Raw genomic sequence first — 22,046 nt, forward strand, 5'->3', positions numbered from 1 at the left:
ACTATATTATTCCTTCTGGAAATTTCGGCTGTTCCAGTATTTGAACTAGATGACGTCAGACATAGGGTAAGCGGCAAATTTAAACGCGTCATAATCTGGAGTGAATAAAAAATTCGGGCCCAACACGTACAAACGGGCACAACACGTACAAACAGGCCCAACACGCACAAACGGGCTCAACACGTACAAACCAGACCAACACGTACAAACAGGCCCAACACGCACAAACAGGCCCAACACGTACAAACAGGCCCAACACGCACAAACAGGCCCAACACGTACAAACAGGCCCAACACGCACAAACGGGCCCAACACGTACAAACAGGCCCAACACGTACAAACAGGCCCAACACGCACAAACAGGCCCAACACGTACAAACTGGCCCAACACGTACAAACAGGCTCAACACGTACAAACGGGCCCAACACGCACAAACGGGCCCAACACGTACAAACAGGCCCAACACGCACAAACAGGCCCAACACGTACAAACGGGCCCAACACGTACAAACAGGCTCAACACGTACAAACGGGCCCAACACGCACAAACGGGCCCAACACGTACAGACAGGCCCATCACGTACAAACGGGCACAACACGTACAAACGGGCCCAACACGCACAAACGGGCTCAACACGTACAAACGGGCCCAACACGCACAAACATGCCCAACACGTACAAACGGGCCCAACACGCACAAACGGGCCCAACACGTACAAACAGGCCCAACACGCACAAACAGGCCCAACACGTACAAACCAGCCCAACACGTACAAACGGGCCCAACACGTACAAACAGCCCCAACACGTACAAACGGGCCCAACACGTACAAACGGGCCAAACACGTACAAACGGGCCCAACACGTACAAACGGAGAGCTATATCATCTCCCCAACTTTGGGGAGAATAAACTGAACACAACCTTAGATTGATACGGTATTGTTACCTTAAGATCTGAGAAGAACGGTCAATTAAATACAGGGCTCATATAATATGCGAAAATCTGTAATTGGACCAAATCAAGAAGGGATAATTTTTATTTGAGTCCGGTCATAGCAACTTGTTCATTTAATACTGCATATTAACTTCCATAAACCAGTACACTAGACCATTACTGGTTATGGCAACATTATGATTTTAACTAATACACCATTATCTTAGACAAGCGAATCCATTACCATAGGTCCACAATAATTAATTCCGGAAATTTTATTCAACAGGCTATACTGTGTAGTGCATGTGTTAGCACTAGATTATCGGGGAATATGCGCGTGCAGCATAACACTGCATGTTGATAAGGATGACTAATTGTGTTGGTCCCTTGCATGATTTGAGTGTTCTGTGGTGTAGTCTGTTAATTGAGAACATTGGAAAGCCCAAGAATAAATCTTATGATTCATTGTATGTTGACCGTATCATGCTATTGAGGTACATAATTATCTCTATAACTATCCATGAAAACAAAAAGTAAAGAATCCGTGATTGACATGACAAATATATATAATAAAAAATGAATTGGAACTGCATTAAAGAGGCCTTTTTCTTCATTAATATTGACGCTAGGGGTCAAAATAGAGGATTAATAAGGAAAGCAAATTAATATCATTCAATTAAACGCTTGTAAGATGGTACCTATCAATATTTATATTAACGTGTAAAAATATAATGGCGCCCGTTAGGGCATTTGATTGTTATACTAACATTTACATGGGTTAAACTTTCTTAATAAGTACGTGCCGTATTTCTAGCCATTTCCGTTCATTTGAAAGAAACCTTTAAAAACATGTTCCATTTTGCCATTGATTCGCAACCCATCTGACACTCAGTACAAAGCCGTGTCGTGACGAAGATTAGCATAGCGCCAAAATTACGTCAGAGTATCGCGATTGTTTTAAACCGGAATCCTCTCTACGTTTCATAGCACAGTGCGAAACATTTCCGTTACATTGATCAAAATGATGTAAAAATGACGTCATACGATCTAAGAGTATAGCTGAAGCCTATCTTATCATTGCGGTGATGGAAGATATAAATATAAACAAATATTTGACGTGCAATAACGAAATAGTTAAATGACTTCATTACGAATAAGATAAATGTATAAGTATTCTGAATGTGACGCATCATTTATCATTTCAACGCGTGATTTTTAGAGTATGCTTATTAATGTCATGCCGTGGTACAGGGCATGCTGAGAAAACAACATTTTAAGTTGCAATTAGAAACAAAAATTGCATAATTATTCTGTTTATACAAGCGCACGAATTTCATTCTTCAATATTCGCTAGTTATCTATTATTTTGGGTCCGAAGACGATGACCACTTAGGCTTCCAGAAATAGGGTATCAGATGACCCTGTCCGGGATAGAAACTCTCAAATATCCGTCGGTAGTACAGGGACTCCTTACTGACCGGAGGGTTGTGAGTGTACTGATGGCTATTGTTTTCCATTTCTGAGTCGGTTATCTGAAATATTATATACAAATATGTTAGAAATATATACTTAATACATTCATCGTTTGTAGATAATTGCTACGATAATAGGTGACTGCAAAGGATAGGTAGTATGTTTTCAATAAGATGTTTATTTAGGGGATATAATCGTCGTTGATTACTTAATGATATTTTAGACTCACATGTTTTGCGACAAAGTCTTGTATAAACTCGATCCATGACTTAATTGGAGAGGCAAGGCCGTCAGCGAAGGCTTCCTTTGGCCGCCAGAGGATTTCTGTCGGAAGTAACCCCGTCTTATCAAAGGAAGACCTGAGTAAATGCTTCTCTATACCGTTCTTGGGTGACTTCAGCTCAGGGTCTAATGACAGGTAAAAACTGCTGAACTGATGGTCAAGGAACGGCACACGTACCTCAAGTCTGAAACAAGTTTTAAAGCATACCACTGCTTATTTAACACAGATTAAAGGATTTCATCTTTTGAAGTTCTATACGTATTTCTGTAGTCGTGTGTTATACATTGTCTCTATATCTGACTAAATGTAAACACATACATGTGTTTTGACGAAATGAAGTATAAATTGTGTTTATTACTACTTATTTAGCCAGTGAAAAATACTTTCTGTATATAAAAATCAAATTGTACAATTGTTTCAGAAACACCTATCATTATTCCTTATCTGTCCACTATTAAGTCGTTCATTATCAATACTCCGAAATCAGCAGATTAACCAAAACACTAGCCTTGACCACTTTAATATAAACACATTACTTCATGGATGTTATGAATCTGATGAAGAAATGTATGCATTTTAATCGACACATGGGTTTTGTATATCTGATTACGTGTGGACATGGAGGCACTAAATATATTGTAAGTATATATTTATTTCAACACGTCTATGATTGTATCATACTTAATTCATAAGAAGAAGGCAATTTTGCAATAAATTGTGTTGAAAATAAATAACGAATTCAGAACCAAAGAATACACCAAAAATTTATATTATTAGATGCCCTCGTTATATTTAGTTATAAGTTTCATTCGGATGAACCACAAATATAACACTTAAGGCTTGATCCACCTCACATTACTTTCCCGACAATTTCGTTCTCCTCTGATTGTTCCCATAGTTTGCACGTACATCAGTATTTTATCAAAATGTTATCGCTATATCAAATCTTATTTACAATTACGTTTTCCTTTTCAGATCTTTAATTTCTTGTCGTTTTTGTACAGTAACCATATCTTCCTGATCAAACATCAAATTCCTTCAAATTTAATCCGGATAGATCAGATAGAAAAATACAGTGAGTTGTATGTAGCTACAAATGGATCTGTGATATGGTATTGTACTTTGTTTATTATAGTTATCAATACTGTTATTTGACCTTTTGGTCTCGTTGACATAAATATTAACTTTAGATGCTGCTTTTCTGCATACATTTTCACGTATTTAGCAGTTAAAGGTACGCAATTGAAATACTAAATATTCTTTTCAATACCCAAAAGCTGCGGAGTTTCTCTCCACCCTGCGCACGTCAAAGAAACTGATGTCTTTGCAAAGTCGTCTGCTTTCCCTGTCTCCGTCCTCAGCGGAGGGCGCGTTGTGGAAGTGCTTGTACCCTTGTGTGATCTCGTCGGCTCCCTCCCCAACTAATAAAACTGTCGTATTCGTGTTCTCCTTCACGTATTGACACAACATGTACATTCCTTTGTAAGAAGTAAGTAGAAATTTAAGTTCAACTTTTGTTTTCGTGTACAAATAAATTTCTTTGTTTATATAGTCTATATTTCCTTAATAATTTCAATCTTTACATTATGATTTGATATCAAAATTGTGCGTTGAATATGGAATATTATACCGCACTAAATCATAACTCTTTATTTCAAGAATACATCTGACGACACTTAATTTCGTTAACAGAAAACGTTTACTGTATTTCCGGGACATCGCCTTTCAAGGAACAACTCATGTTTAAGTACAGTGTAGTTTGTTTGTGTACTTTTTGTAAGCTCTTATCTTGACTTATTAAAGTTTTTTTTTCAATTTCTTTGACATAGACATTTTTAATACTTATTGTTAAAATATCATATTAGTATGATTACCTCTTGAACATTTTTAAATTATGCACACAAATATATATATGTTATTTGCAGTTTGTATGAACAAAACAAAATGCATGTAAATAAAGAAATCTGCGGTTTACTGAAATAGTTTGATGATTTCAATATGACGTGGTTTCCTGACTTACCAAATGCTCCACGAATCGTTAGTGCATCATAACTCTCCAGGTGGTATATGACGTTTTTGACGGCGGTGATCACTTCCTCAGGTTTTAATATTATCTCGTGGTGCTCCGTACTCAAGTAATCGGCGACCTGTGTATTGATAAATACAAAAAACATATTCTTTATGACCATGCTTCTTGTTCTAGTAAACTGCCAATCACACAATTGGTACAGAGAGCAGGAATAAAAAGAGATTGGAATAATTAGATTGGGTATGTCTAGCTTTGATAAGTATTCATCCAATACATCTATTACAAATGTCATCTAAACCAAAATTCCATTTCTAAACCATATTAATATGCTTCCATATAATACTTGTATATGTAGTTTACTAACGTTATCGGCGGATTAAACAAAACATACCTAAAAGAATAGCAACTTTATTTTCTTTTAACAATAGATTCAATATGTATTGAAAAAGTAATATGAAACTACATCATACGGCTGTTTCGTCCTTTATAAAACTACTAATTCATTCATTTTTTTCTTCGGTGGTTTAGTGGACTTATTTTGAAATGTTGTTGAAAAACAACAAAGAATACCGACATAATAACGAAATTATCACTCAAACTCAAAATCGATTTATCGAGAGAATAATGTAAACAAAAACAAAAGAATGCGTCTTCTGTTTCATCGGCGACACCTGACATACAAATCTAGGTCAGGGTTAAGTCATATTCTCAACTAAGAGGTTAAATACATTCTGTCTCAATATAATGACCATGTACCTAGAGGAGCACTGGAACAATGTTTACGTGTAGCCGGTGTACCGCATATGTTATGTATAAATGTAGAAAACAAGTTATAAACAGAAGAAAAATGTCAACCTGTGAACTAATAGTATTGCGCGGTTCGATATATAACTCGGCTCGACTAGTGTGCTGTGACATAAGGAGGGTTTTGAAGTTGAATTAGTTGGAAGAGACTATTGCCCTCCCGATCAGCTGGTCATGTCACATTTTCGATTATTTAGTGAATAAGCGTTAGAAATAATCTTGAATTCTCAGTATTGGATGGCAGTTTGATCATACTTTGGTCCTGACTGACCCACCGATGGTTGACGGGGCTAAAATGGGTTAAATTGACTGGAATATATTAGAGCCCATGGACATCTTGTATCGATTTGGAGTTATAACAACGGTCTCATTATCGGGACGGTATGCGATATATATCCTTACTTCGCTGTCCATGAAATCAGTATTTACGTAATACAAACCTTCCTGGCTGCTTTTAAGTCGGGACTGCCCTCCATTCCGATAGAGAAAGTCTGTATCGGGTAGATTTGACCTTGTTCTCCCGCCAACTTTACCAACAAAGCGGTAACCAAGCTTGAGTCCAAACCACCTGCGAAAAATTAAAACATGTTTTATATTAATATTGTATTTAACATTTTAAAAAATGAATGAACTAATTACCATTATATTCTTTCTCATTAATGTTCGTACATTGTATGTATGAAGGTATATATAAATGTTCATTTTGCATGCATGTATCCATGTTGTTTATGTCAATCCGCTTGTCTGTTATTTATGTGCAGGGGCCGCGGTAGCCGCGTGGTTAAGGTGTCCCGACACTTTACCACTAGCATTCCACCTCTGGGTTGCGAGTTCGAAACCTACGTGGGGCAGTTGCCAAGTACTGACCGTAGGCCGGTGGTTTTTCTCCGGGTACTCCGGCTTTCCTCTACCTCCAAAACCTGGCACGTCCTTAAATTATCCTGGCTGTTAATAGGACGTTACATAAAACAAACCAAACCAAACCAAACTGTCATTTGTCATTGAATCGAATAGCTACCTCTATCTGTAGCTTTATATCTTTATAGCTTTATATGTTTATGCTACCTTTTATGTTAGTTGACTGCCTTCATTCATAGAGATTTGATTTAAAGATTTTCTATTTGCAATCAAAACAAATGGGATTAGACACAATTTTTAAAACTTATTTTTATGGATCAACCACTTTTCCTCTCCATTCTTGCTTCTCTTAACTTTATGGATGTTTGAAGTATCTGAACAAACATTAACTCTATATTGTGGAAGAGTGGCTCTCTATAGGAATCCTTCGAAACTTTTGCTCCCATTCCCCTGGGTGGGATAAGTCAAATATCTGCCTCTATGTGTTCGTTTCTAGATATTATTTGTCATACTTGAGATTCAGTGGGAAAACTATGAGAAAGGTAATGGAAAGATTAAACGTTAATTAGAAAACAAGAAAACAGAAAACTCTGGGATTATTGTTCTCACATTATCAAAGACATTATATTATTTCAATCATTACCTATTAGTGCAATTCTGGTGACAGTATTGTCAGAGATAGAATGACTATATATCTAGTCATTCCTGACAATCATTGTTGATTATTTTAAATTATAAATCACAGAATAGAATTGATATTGTTCGAGTTTCTTTATTAAATGAAATAAAATTATAGTAAAAGGGAAAAGAAAGGAATAACATGCTATTGAAAATCTAGTCAAATACTGATAGAGTGGAGACTTGAATGATTCTGTGAGAGATTAAATATGTTGTAAATGGTATCAGAAGAATTCCAGAATTATATGTATTGAACTTTTACTGCCTTTGAGTTATTTCTTCAATTGAAAAAGTGATTGGTAAGATAAAATAGAAATCTTTTGACCTATGATTGAATGAGCTGACAGAAGGCCTCATCGGTTGTTGGAGAGTAGTCTGTGACTACACTAAGAAGACGAACTTAAAATATTGACGAATAGCTGTGTGGGGACGGCGTTCGTTACAATATTATGTCATTTTTTTAAACTTTAAAAGTGGGGCGTATTCATGCATAGCACAGCCAGTATATGAAATTGATCTACTCAGTTACTAGAGTTGGTTTAGGTATTCTGTACAAAGACAAATCACTATTTGTTCAAGAAATGTATGTGGATAACCCGAGAGTTATTAGAGAGCTATGAGTTAAGATATTTAAAAAAAAAAAAAAAAAAAGTATTCTAATTAATTTTGTTGAAACCGGAATCTTTTTGAGAAAGAAAATGACTTGAAAAATAGTATACATAATTCTGTGATGAAATATATGAAGAACACAATCTAAATGAACGTATGAAAATTGATATTGTCTTTACAAGGTTTCGAGAAATACATTATTATGTCAATCCTAATGTTTTATAGAAGTTGGCATTACGATTTCCGCAGTATAGAGAATATGTACAATATATAGTGAAAATATTGGTTACCATGCGTTGCTTGTCTACAATGGAATAATGCAATGAATACTTAACGTCAATGATATACTGTTCAGTGTATATATACACTCGCTTCAAGATTCTGAAATGTAACATATATTGATTGGAGGAAATATTACCTTCGAAATAAATGAAGACGAGATGAATGAGAACAAAAACAGTCATGTATGTGTACAAGATGTGTAAACTATACTTTGCCGTATGTATACAATAATGTTGATACTTATATAATTATATAATGTATAATTGTGTATAAACTATGTTCACCTAGCAAACTATACCGATATTACATGATAATACTAATATCAACTATACTAGAGATTCAATGTATAGGAGTATACGGGTGTGGGCAGGTGGCACATCGCACGTGGAAATCTCCCCCAACCTTGTGTGACCCAGACCCACAAATGTATCCTCTGCAGTTATGGTCTGTATATTGCAATATATGTATACATATATCATGGGTGTCTGTGCAATAGTCCAGAATATTTGACACGAGGTACTGGTAATCGACCGATGTTCTATTGCACAGAGCCTAAGTTGTATTACATAATCACTAAAACACTCATAGAATCAATGAAATCTCGACTTTCCTGTAGGCCTAGAAATCACCATGACTGTCGTCTGGCAGTGTTGAAATCTGAGTGACTTAGACGCTTGAAAGGGTAGGACTAAATTCTGAAACATCACAGGTGTTCAGTAGTTCGCATGTGACCAAATTCAGAAATGTCACAGGTGTTCAATACTCGAACGTGACCGTGCAAGTCATTTTAGCCGTGCAATATACAAAATATAGCTTATGCGAATAGTTAAGAAAAATCACACGCATTATGTAATAATTAAATATAGACACCTATACTGGAGTTATCTACAAATTCATCGATACATCAACTGTTAATACATTGTCAAGTACATGTATTAGCAGTATGTGTCACGTATAAATATATTATAATTTAGTGTATATTACAGTATACCTAAGTATACTTTAAAAAATGTTCTATTGATTTAGCAAACCCATGAAGTGTAGATATGTAATGTATAGTATGTAATTCTACTGAATGCTTTGTATATATGCTTTACAATATTTTGTGATCTTCATTTTTGAAGGCAAAAAGAGATAATAATACGAACCAGAAAGCAGACATCCGATACGGCGTTCGGCCATCATTCTTTTGCTTACGGCACTCTCTAATAGGGTTCGGATGCTGGCCTGGATGTCATTGCCTATAAGTCAGGAACATGTTATTGTAGACGATAAATTCTGTTCTTCATTCATTATAATTGTATATGCATATTTGGGATATGGTGAACGTGCATTATCGCCAATCTGTTATTTATTTGAATATATCATCATAATAAATCTACAGCTGTCTGATTATGCAGAGTTCCTTTCGGAATATGAAACTCTTATCAAAACCCAATTATCAACACATTAAGCATATTGAAACTAAATTTTTAGATTTTTATCTCAATTGATACGTGTTATACAAATTGTCTTACACAAAAAGAAATTTACATAATGCCCCACGTTTACAGATGTGTTGATAAGTAAATATATATATATAGAAATCATTATTGAAGCCGTTAATATAATTTAAATCCTAGCATAGCATTTAAACAATTATATTTGGTGACAAATATTTGCCTTAAGGAAAAGCACGTATTTACAAATCATTGTGACTGATTAGAATTAAATCATTTGCTTCTTCGCTGTCCTATTTCTTTTCCGGAACCGCATTTTTCAGAGCTAAACAAAGTGAAAAAAAACATTTGAATTATGTGACTGGCGCTTTTTCGCCCCGAGACAATATTTGTAATGAATGCTTGTAGACGTCTCAAACTGAATTCATTCAGGTATGGGACAAATACACAGGTTATCAGGGGAAACGATTGCAATGACCTACTTAACAGTTTGGCGGCAGGAGAATATGACGGAGCTTTGCCGACATCATGGAACTGCGTTATGCTTTCTAGTGAAGCTCGACCCCTCATATCGAGACGATAGGTTTCCACATGGCCAGGCATCACTTCTTGAATCTTCGCATTAGATTGGTGGCCAGCAATGTCCATTAGACCTGAAATGGTATAAAGTATGTATACCTATATAACAAAGTGTCACCAAACACATATAATTAGAATAATAATACATTCGATAATAAATATACATATAGTGATTGGCTGCTTGATTTTTTTTTGCAGTAGAATTATCATACTTTTTATCACGTTGGTGTACATCTACAACCCTTCCTATAGTACTTACATTGATGTAACACGTCAAGATTTCTTCTCGATGATATTTACTTCTGAATATATGAATCTATAAACAATGTAGATTCACGAATTTACCCTTCATTTGATGTGCACCTGTCCTGTTTATGACGTCGATTGTAAATATCAAGATGTATAAGAGAAGGCCCTCAAAATAGCCAACCTAATGGCATTGCAGATGAACGTCATGCATATTTTCCAAATCGCGGAAATAACATGTATTTGTTGATGACACGACGTGATTTCCGACGTAATGAGAATGTATTTTCGTGTATATAAGAACTTTGTTTAAAGATAAATTATCGATGTTTTTAACGCTTATATTTTTTTGCTCGAAGCATTAACGAACAACTACTAGACTTTTTTTTTTTTATCGGAAAACATAGGTGGAGGCTAGGGCTATTTTTCGTGGAGGACGGCTTGCCTCCCTTCTGTAAACAGTATAATGAATACCAAGGCATGTTATTCGTACAGAATTTCTATGAAGACCTCCCCTCTCCCTAAAAATCAGAAAATGAGATAAGATCCTTGTAATATGAGGCTATGCGGCTGTTTTCTGAGGACGGAATCAAACATTTCTTGCTTCATGGAATGGAATATTAATTTGCAATTCCTCTTTTATACGTCTACATGTATTACCTTTGACCTCAGAGCATGCCGATAAAAGCCCATCATCTTCATTAAAAATACGAAACAGCGGCTTGACTCCGAATGTATCTCTGCCAAGGTGGACCTTCCGTTTGGTCGTATCTAGGAGACAGAATGCAAACACCCCGTCCAAATGTCTGGCTGTGAACTCAATCCCTCCTCTGGCATACAGGTGAATAATGGACTCTCCGTCACAATGAGTGGCGTAGTGAAAGTCAAACTGCTCCTTTAACTGTGCAAAATACAATAGTTTAAACATGCATATTCTGTGTGTTAAAGTGAAAATATATTGCCTATTTATGCTAATGCTGCCAAACATGTTCAATAAGTCGATAACAAATGAAATAGATTATCAAATGCATATTCAATAAACTTGATAATGACGTCATTAACATGAGGCAACTCGGCCAACCAAAGTTCAATCTCAAGGAGATGTCCTTACTATAAATCGTTTTCATAGTGTTTATACTCACTTGTCTTTCTCTTTTTAAATAATTTAAAACAGTACATAATTGAACATGTTACTATTACTTACATAATCTTTGTTATATCATACTGCAAGCATTGTTGTTATATTACGTAAAAATGTATATGTATTGCTATTATATAACAGAAGTTATGCCATACTGCACTTGTTGTAATTATATAACAGAAGTTATGCAACACTGCACGTGTTGTAATTTTATAACAGAAGTTATGTCATAGTGCATGTGTTGTAATGTTATAACCGAAGATATGTCAAACTGCACGTGTTATAATTATATGACAGAAGTTATGTCAAAGTGCACGTGTTGTAATTATATAACAGAAGTTATTTCATAATGCACGTGTTGTAATTATATAACCGAAGATATGTCAAACTGTTGTTATTGTATAACGTAGGTTATGTCCTACCATGTGTGCTATTATTATATAACAGAGGTAATGTCATACTGCACGTGTTGTTATTGTATAACGTAGGTTATGTCATACTGCACGTATTGTTATTGTATAACGTAGGTTATGTCATACGGCACGTGTTGTTATTGTATAACTTTAGTTATGTCATACCGCTTTTTGATATTATTATATAACAGAGGTTATGCGATACCGGTGACTGATTTTAGCCCCCGCAGAGCGAATAGCGACAAAATGAATGAACAAAACCGAAAAAATACGCGACATTGTGATATAATAATTCTGGAGCTCGGTCACATTGGTTGGTAAGGTTTGATGCTCTTCAGTGGCGTACATATCATCATTATCATGCATGGCGATAGTAATCACCAAAATGGAGTATTGCGCGTTTGCATAAGAGTTCAATGTTTTAAATACATTTTGTGAAAACACGAATCACGGTAGTCCATGGACTGGCCTTATATTATGATAATGATTCATCCTAGATAGTTTTTCACACACTACCGTTGGTAATAAAGTTACAGTCACAACAGAACGATATTCCAAAAGTCACATTTTATATTCACATCATATAGGTGCAGCGTTTCCACATTAATATAATCCAAGGATTTCTGTTTTATAATTATAATCCAAACTGTCTCACAGCTTGTTAATCTACCCCAATGAATGTCACAGCTGTAGCAGGAATGTTATTCAAATAAATCCAATGTAATATCACAAGCACGATGTATGTTATCCAGATGGAAAATCACTGGTTTTGTTTGCTTTTGTTTAACGTCCTATTAACAGCCAGGGTCATTTAAGGACGTGCAAGGTTTTGGAGGTGGAGGAAAGCCGGAGTACCCGGAGAAAAACCACCGGCCTACGGTCAGTACCTGGCAACTGCACCACGTAGGTTTCGAACTCGCAACCCGGAGGTGGAAGGTTAGTGTTAAAGTGTCAGTACACCTTAACCACTCGGCCACCGCGGCCCCAAAAATCATTGGAACAGTTTAATACTAATGTCACTTAAACATTTTTAAATAAATGTCACTGGAACATTACAATTTGTTAATTAATCCCCTATTAGTCTTTCACGCATTAATTTGAGTACAGATCTTGAAGTTAACTTAATACGAGCGATTTGTTGTCTATTGAGTTTCCTCCTCCTCCTCAGTCTAACATCTCCCGGTGACTCATATCCACTTTCGGGATCTGTTTTAGACTCTTCAGATATAAAGCTACTCCCTGCAGCATGATTTGGCGCGGTTGCATAAAAATCATCTTCCGATATAGTTGATCCTTTGATCGTAACTGAAACCTTCTGTGATGAGATACGATTTGATGTATCCCTTATAATCCCTTCACAATTTCGGTTCACAAGAAGTTGTAGTAGACACATTTGGTTTCCCATTTCCGGTGGCTTTCTGAACCTCATGTGATTTTTGGCACTGGATCCGTTCATCGACAGCAGTGGATCTGTCATTGGTTAAAGGCTTTTCATGATTTGGCAGGTCATGGAATGTTTTGGCGGCCCTGTGTCACCTGATAATATTTCCCGTTTCCCGCTGAGGGAAACGGAATTAATTTCTGGTACTGTTGGTTTTTGCCTGATTACCCCATTAACACTCTGTCAGTTTAGCGCGACAATCATCTTGTAAAGGTCTTCGAATTTGCCCGAACGGGCCTAAATCCACATAACCGATCGGTTGATTGTCTAAACTACGATCAGATGTGTCTCGACGTGCACCGCCATTATGCACATGGTTTATCCTCCGCCTATTTCTTGTATTCCACTTATTTCTAGGAAAACGCGAGTTTTGTTCCTACAGCTCCGTTTCGGAATAGACACAAGTACCAGTTCGTACATATGACTTATTTTCTCTCCATAGTCTCTCTCCTATACGTTATCATTCCTCGCACATTGTGTTTTAAACTGCTTCAAATATATTTCTCGGTTACGTTCTCTTAACTGCGAAGCGAAATTCTGCAGACTCGTCACATTTATCTAGAAATGAATGCAGGGTATATTCGTCTTCTAAGCCAGGTTTGTCTTGATAGGCAAGCCGGTACAAATCCTCGAAGGCTTAACCAAAATCTCCTTTGTTCCTGTGTCGTAATTTGGCTTCAGCCACATAATTTTCTTTCATGGCTATAAATCTATATCTTTTGTCCATTTTTTTCAACAAACGATCATAGCTACGTTTGCATGACGGTTGAAGATCGTATACATAAGATGCAGCCTTGCCACGTAACGTGTTCAATAACACACGCCTTTTCCGTTCCTCATTTCATATTCAGTGGGACCAGATTTTCAAAACAATCAAGGAATTCTAGCCATATATCTGTACGTTTTCCACTAAAAAAATCGCCGTATTTGGTATTCAGGATGCCAGTCTCTCTGGAACGGAAAGTTTCTGCATCGATGGCATAATTTTTCCTCGCATCTATAAGGACAATTATCCAGCAATTTCCTTATAATCCATATTAACTTGATTACATTTAGGACCGCTATGCACACCATCATACATAGCAGTCCAATAAATCCTCCCCGTTTAGAATATCGCTGCAGGACACTGGCATCGACAAAGATGTCACTGGAGACGTACATGTACTCATAACTCCAATACACCAGTAGAGCTGTTAGTCCTAATTTTAAAGTTACTATGGAGAACACGCACACAAATAGCGAACTGCGTCCCTCCTGTGTCGATCCATCTCGACCGGACGTGTGTGCGCTAAACGTCATCCAGGCGGCTCCTTTCAAGGGGAATTCTAGCCGCCATGGACTTTCGTCTTCTAGTTGTGCTAGTAAATCTTTGATTTATCGGCGATACATCAAGTCCAGAATCAATCAAAGATTGTTGATGGAGAGCTTCTTTGTGTTGTTCCATAGTAAGTCTCAACTTAAATCCCACCGCTGCCACCAATTGTAGCCCGAAAAAACCCCGACGAACACGAGAACCGTGTTACAGTTGCTGTCACCCGGTAATGCCCTCTGTGGTAGGGTCGGGCACTCGCTACAATGTGCGAGTTTTGAATAGTTTAGTATACATGGGCCATTGACAACTTTATAAAACAACACCGTCTCCCGGTTTTAGACTCTTGTATTCAGGATCACAGTTACACAGTTTGAGGTAAATCCCTCTCTAACAGATCCATCACAATCCAACATAGTAACACCTAGGCACCTCGAATTCGAACTCCTCGAGCTCTTTCTCACTCTTCCTTATATACTAACGTCTGTCGGGCAACGTTTTGCCCTATCGAGCAAACGTGTCCTGAACTGACCTTATGACATAACTTGACCAAATCCAGTCGGAGCAGTTGGGCAAACTGTCTGAGCAGTAGATATGTGGATACACATACACGTAAACAGTTAGATGGTAATTAAGGATAAGTATATGATGACCATAGGTAAGGTAGACAGAGACACTATAAATAACTACTAAAACAACTAACGCTCATATTTCTAACTAAATACAATAGATTAACGAAATATACTACATTATCATTATATAGTAGAGGTACTAAATATTTTTTAATGTGGTCTACTATTTTTACCAGAATGCATGATATAAAATAATTCATCTATGATACTGCGTTAAAGTTTGATTCGAGATTAATTTCAAGTGTACAATGTCCTCTCCATAGCATGACATGATGATGTAGTTCTCTGACTTTGGTAGATAAGCTGATGAGATATGACACAAATGAACGACCGTGTGCAAAATTGAAATGTCCAAGTAAGCTGAGGAATTCACGTTTAGTACAACATTTTTTTTGTTTTCAAATTCAGTTAATATCTCACAAATTCTGGATTTTTTTTCTCTGGGCAGTCTTGCCTGCGTGAGAGCTCAAGCCAGAGTAACTCCCAAGTATTCTAAACACCGTCTTATGTTGAGCAATGAGAATACCTAAAGATTTGAATAAGTACATAAATTTCTCCATCGTACTGGAGGCTTGGTGGAAGTTTGGTGCATCAACAGTTAATAAATAATCTAGCAGGGGCAGGATATTTGGCATGTTATACCGGTGAACTGCTTTCCAACACACAGCTTGTGATAAACAGTCAAAACTGTTGGGACTCGATCTAATACCAAACACAAGTCGAGTGTAGAAATAATACATTCCATCCCATTTGATACCACGGAAAGGCCACAAAGATGGGTGAATGGGTATAAGCTTAAAGGCGTCGGAGATATCTGTCTTACATAACCAGCTGCCTTTACCAAATCCCTTGATGATATTGATAGCATCATCGACCGTCACATATTGTAGTGAAAAATCGTCTTTTAAACTAGGATTATCATCATTGTTGTGTGGAGAAGACAAATCAACGATTAAACGTTTTTTCCTTGAATATTTATTCTCTGCTTTACCAATAGGATTAATCCTGTAAGTGTCGAAAGGACACTCGTGGTAAGGTCCTATGAGAAAACCTTTGTCAAGCTCTGGCCCTATGAGTCTCTTCACAACCTCAGGCTGAGTCCTTGAAGAAAGAAAATTGGCGCACTCATGGAGTTTTAGGGAGAGAAGTAATTCTGGTATGGAAACCCGACCTTAAACCAGTAAATAGGTAAGATACAAAGTCTCGGCCTGGATGTAACGATAGATCTTGTTCCAGCTCTAGAATGTTAATAGGTGTATAAGCAACCGGCACACTCCCTACTTCTTTCCCTGGTGCGGTTTGTGGTAGGGGGTCGAGTCGTTTTTTGTTGAAGAGTGTAGGGGACACACACGTTTTGAATGGTCCGTCTTACATGCCAAACACACATGAAGATTATTACATCTTGCGCGATGACATCCTCTGTCATTGAAGTTATTACAGATCTCACTGCCTTTGTACAACACTTTGAGTCTTCCATAGTTGTCTGCATTAGGAGATTATTTGTTTTGGGTATTTGTAGGTAGTTTCTTATCCAAGGTGTTAAGGGTCATTAGAGTGGCAAAAACCAGCAGTGTGACTGGTACTATCACACTTTGAACATGCCACCGGGGGAGATTTGTGAATATGTTGCAAAACATAATATTGTTCCTTATGGACCAGTCAACCATTACGTTTTGAAAGCGTAAATAAGCTGCCGCCTTACAACTGAAATGTTTATGGTACTCATAGAAACCCTGGCCACCGTAACGCGACGCCATGTCGACCACGTCTCTCTTGTACATATCTTACACGTACCGTCTATTAGGGAAGGCCTGACACATCACATGCTTGTAAATGCTAAACGCTTGAACAAATTCCCCAATGGACAAGTTCCTCATTAATCTCGGGTTTGGTTCGTCTGGGTTATGACCGGATGCTTGGCCGTTGAAATAAGGGATCAACAAACACGCCAGGCTGATATCCTTCCCTTCCACTATATATTTCCAAATGGCAGGTGAGATAGTCTCCACGGATGGTAAAAATTCCGATGGAAATCCAATTAGGGTCATCCCCGACGTACTAGTTGTGGCGGAAGACGTTTGAAAATCTGTCATAGCCGACTGCAGGTTGAAAGACTCGCCACCCGAAGGTCCCTGAACGAGTACGCCAGAATCTGATGCCGTTTGAGACACACTGCCTGCTACTGCTGCCGGAACCTGCCGTTCTTCCAGAAACGACATCCTCTGTCTAATGGATGACATATTTTGTCGCGTGGACGGTAGCGTATCTGTCAGTTGTGAAAGCACCTCCGTGACTGCGCCTTCATGGTGTGTATTGCGCGATGCATTCTGGGAATCCGTAAACTCCATCCGCCCAAGTGTCTAAACAGGGGTCGGGTCAGATGTCATGGTTGAATGAACACCGTTGGAGAGTTGGGTTTTCTCTTTGTACATAGTCAATAAACGTGAGTCACGGTAATTGGAAGGAACAACCACACCAAGTGAAGTTAACTCATCCCGTTGTTTCTTTGCTGTCCAATTATCGGGCATAGAAAGGTCGTACGGCGCATATCTCGAGTTACTTCGTGACGGTCTCATCGTGAGCCTTTGTTTGAGACAGGATATAGCCGTAGGGTCTCAAAGCTAAAAACAGTTTACCGTAAAAGTTCCGATATCGCAATAGTTCCGAGCACACACGATATATAAAGATGAATGAAAGTATCCCGAACAGAAGTAATGGAAAAAGATCGTGGCAGGAATCCAAGTGTCGAGACTTGTTGACGATCTAGCGCGCGGTTGAACTATCTCTAAAGCCTGGCTTATCCTCGCATCACAAAGATGGCTGACTGGATGCTTACTGCTGACCCTTGGTCAGTTATGTCACGTGACTATAGATGTTACTACATCTTGGCCTAATTAGCATATATCACCCTTACGATCTATTTCAAATTACCCCTTACGATCTACCTCATATTAACATTTTCAATAACGTGCTTATGTGATAGAGGCTGGACTTTTCACACTTTGTATCAACTTAAATTAAATCAATTAAAATTTTGATTTTGAAATATAACAAAAATGGTATACAAAAAGTCACAGACCCCTTTTTACAGTTTTGTAAACGCAGTAAAAAATATCAAAATAAAAATCTACAACTCATCAACAAAACATCTCATCACCTCCAGTCATCAACGAAACATCTCATCACCTACACTCATCAACAAAACATCCCATCACCTCCAGTCATCAACGAAACATCTCATCACCTACACTCATCAACAAAACATCCCATCACCTCCACTCATCAACAAAACATCTCATCACCTCCACTCATCAACAAAACATCCCATCATCTCCAGTCATCAACAAAACATCTCATCACCTCCACTCATCATCAAAACATCTCATCATCTCCACTCATCAACACAACATCTCATCATCCCCACTCATCAACAAAACATCTCATCATCTCCACTCATCAACAAAACATCCCATCATCTCCACTCATCAACAAAACATCTCATCATCTCCACTCATCAACAAAAACATCTCATCACCTCCACTCATCAACAAAAAATCTCATCACCGTCCACTTCATCAACAAAACATCCCATCACCCAGTCATCAACAAAACATCTCATCACCTCCACCAGTCAACAAAACACTCATCATCCCACTCATCAACACAACATCTCATCATCCCCACTCATCAACAAAACATCTCATCATCTCCACTCATCAACAAAACATCCCATCATCTCCACTCATCAACAAAACATCCCATCATCTCCACTCATCAACAAAACATCTCATCACCTCCACTCATCAACAAAACATCTCATCATCTCCACTCATCAACAAAACATCCCATCACCTCCACTCATCAACAAAACATCCCATCACCTCCACTCATCAACAAAACATCCCATCACCTCCACTCATGAACACAACATCTCATCACCTCTACTCATCAACACTCATCACCTCCACTCATCAACACTCATCACCTCCACTCATCAACAGAACATCTCATCACCTCCACTCATCAACACTCATCACCTCCACTCATCAACAAAACATCTCATCACCTCCACTCATCAACAAAACATCTCATCACCTCCACTCATCAACAAAACATCTCATCATCTCCACTCATCAACAAAACATCTCATCATCTCCACTCATCAACAAAACATCTCATCACCTCCACTCATCAACAAAACATCTCATCATTGGTAGATATGTCAAATAATAGCGTTTTTGGTGCATGAAAAAATCGATCAGAAACAACTACATGTAGTATAAATTTCATAAGTGCCATATACCTGCCGAAAGCTGAGAATAGTTAGAGAAAAGATGCAGAAAACATTGAAATAGAAAAAATAAAGGGTACCGCAAATAAGACAGATCATAAGTCACTGTGGCCATTTGTCGGACGCATATTCTAGAATGTCGCCAATGAAACGGTCATAAAGGTCATCGTATTGAGGTTTTAATGAATTATCACTGATACTATAGAGAATGTTTAGTAACGACTGGTGAGTAACTAATGTGTAATAAAACAAACGAATTCACACCCTCCGCACGTGTTCACACTTATCAAAACATCCTCCCTTTACACATTACACATACCTTCACACACATTACTAATTCCATGCGCTAGATTGGACGGTTTCACTCAACACATTTCCTAAGTAGCTGCCAATAAATGAGGTACTGTGTGTGTGCTAATTATCCAGTCAGTATGTGTCAGAGAATTGAACAAAAGACATTTCAATTTCAATTTTTTTTTATAATCTTAAATTTTGGCGGGAAAAGAATAAACTTATCGGCCAATGAGGTGGTGTTTCACGTGAACCAAGTTCCTTAAAGTTATAATCTGGTGGTGTTTGTGTGTATTTATTTGAGGAAATAACGTTTGAATTAGGTACTTCATTGATACCAGAATGAAGAGTTATAGCTAAAGATTCGGAAAACAAATACATACGTTCCTATTACAAAATAGAATGTGTATAGTAATTAATGCGCGAGGTGCAAACAGGAAGGGATTCCCCATCTGGGGTTTCCCAGCCCACTGTTCAGGTCAAATCACTGCTCGAAGGAAGAGAACGATCCCCTCCCTCTCGCAGCCCGGCATATTCACATTCCTGTGAGTGTGTATGTTGGGGGTGGGGTGGGGGGGGGGGGGGGGGGGGGGGGGGGGGGGGGGGTGAGGGGGGATGGTTGGGGAGGATGGTATATTTAAATATTCTCATTCTTTGCTTGAATATGAATGTAGACTTATGTTTCTCTCTTAATATGCCTATTTATGGGGAATAACTATCACTGCTCTTAGGTTTGTGAGGAAGTCGCTATTATCTCTCTATAAAGTCGTCTTGTGGGGAATATTACCCACAATACTTCAAGCCCACTTCTACGGCAGCGTGAGAGAATGGAATTTGCTAGTTATTCTAAAAATAGCACATTTTCAACTTTTAGCGGCAACTTACACATTTTCGTATCCGGATTCTTTTCAAATAGTGCTTGTTGGTCAAATGTCTAACTATATTCCCCATAGGCATGGTATTGCGAGTGCTCTCTCTCTCTCTCTCTCTCTCTCTCTCTCTCTCTCTCTCTCTCTCTCTCTCTCTCTCTCTCTCTCTCTCTCTCTCTCTCTCTCAAATATACACTTACTTGAATGTGATTGTATATCTCCCCGTTGTAAATCAGCCAAACATTAGGATGTTGGATGACTCTCATCGGCTGCATTCCATGTTCAGCGTCCAGGATAGCAAGGCGATGGAACCCCAGACAGCACGACGGGAACTGGTAGACAGTTTCTAACCGAAAGGCATCGGGTCCACGATGAACTATTTTGTATGCCGATTTGCATAGCGTGACTAAATCGGTTATACTACCAAAAACAGCAAATATACCACACATGTTGTCCGCAGTTAATTGTTGTAAAAATGCCACTTATGAAGAAAAGCAATACTTTTAGAAATAGATCCTCAATTTACCTAACGCATGTGTAGAATGTGTGCTGGTCTGAGCTGGACAAGGTACCCGATGAATACTAAGTTTAAATGATAGTATCACGTATTTGTTATCGAACAAATGCTAATGAAATACTATTTATAAGCTACTAAATCTGATTTTAATACAGCATGAAGAACTAATTTTGACCGTATTTGAATATACTTTAATTTGTATTCCTTTTACAGATTGGATCGTTGGTGAAATTTATGTAAAACATTGTTTATTGTGAAAGTAGTATGCATGCTGAATTTGATTAGAATGTACAGTGTATATATATATATTACACTGTGGTGATCGATAAGACATGTTATATTAATATTTTTTTCTATATTGATTTCTATATCATTATTATTTTACCTTATGGCGAAGGAATACGTACATGTACTGTTAATGTCAGTATACGTCATCTTGGCTGGAAGTATGTCGCTACGTAAAACGGCTTCCGGGGCGATTTCCCTATGCTACATGTACAATGTACGTCACATGTACAGTGACGTATAGAACAGCAAAAAATAAAGCAAACAAAAAATCATTCTACATATACCCCAAAATTATCGTGTAATCTTACACTAAATTCAGTGTAAACTTGGTGTAACATTGTAGCATCATTTCTTTTATTGTGTGACTACATAATGAGTTTCTTAGGAAGTAAACCATATTTAATACGTTGCTGGGCACGAACTGGAGATGACTGCTCTCCTACTCCATAGGGTTAGCTGGTTACCACCTTTGTTTTCTAGTCTAAGTCTGGGCTGCGCTTCCCCACGAAGGACCGGTAGTGGCAGCTATGTTTATTTTTTCAATTGTTAACATCGAAATATGGTGATGTATATTTTACACGTTTAAGACGTGTACATCTCGACCATTGGGGGTCAATCGGCGAATCGGAACTCGTTT

The 22,046-nt window shown here is 37.8% G+C and overlaps 1 protein-coding gene across 1 annotated transcript; it reads right to left on the reverse strand.

Moving 5' to 3' along the window:
* Positions 1–2,185: 2,185 nt before the first annotated feature.
* LOC117343481 (asparagine synthetase [glutamine-hydrolyzing]-like) lies at positions 2,186–21,053 on the reverse strand. Its single transcript, XM_033905851.1, has 9 exons — positions 20,805–21,053; positions 10,878–11,118; positions 9,875–10,045; positions 9,102–9,194; positions 5,967–6,094; positions 4,714–4,840; positions 3,964–4,171; positions 2,640–2,877; positions 2,186–2,469 (listed from the first exon to the last, which is right to left on the reverse strand). The coding sequence occupies exons 1-9, from the start codon at positions 21,051–21,053 to the stop codon at positions 2,299–2,301; spliced, it is 1,626 nt and encodes a 541-aa protein (XP_033761742.1). The 3' UTR covers positions 2,186–2,298.
* Positions 21,054–22,046: the final 993 nt, after the last annotated feature.

The sequence above is a fragment of the Pecten maximus genome, chromosome 15 (assembly GCF_902652985.1).
Source record: "Pecten maximus chromosome 15, xPecMax1.1, whole genome shotgun sequence".
In the NCBI taxonomy this organism is placed as follows: domain Eukaryota; kingdom Metazoa; phylum Mollusca; class Bivalvia; order Pectinida; family Pectinidae; genus Pecten; species Pecten maximus.

Bases quoted from the DNA above. Each gene is read 5' to 3' on its own strand.
- LOC117343481 (XM_033905851.1), bottom strand. From the start codon at position 21,053: ATGTGTGGTATATTTGCTGTTTTTGGTAGTATAACCGATTTAGTCACG. The intron at 10,046-10,877 runs GTAATACATGTA...ATACCATTTCAG, and splicing joins GGCATGCTCTGAGGTCAAAG to GTCTAATGGACATTGCTGGC. The intron at 4,841-5,966 runs GTTTGTATTACG...ATCAATACACAG, and splicing joins ACTTAAAAGCAGCCAGGAAG to GTCGCCGATTACTTGAGTAC.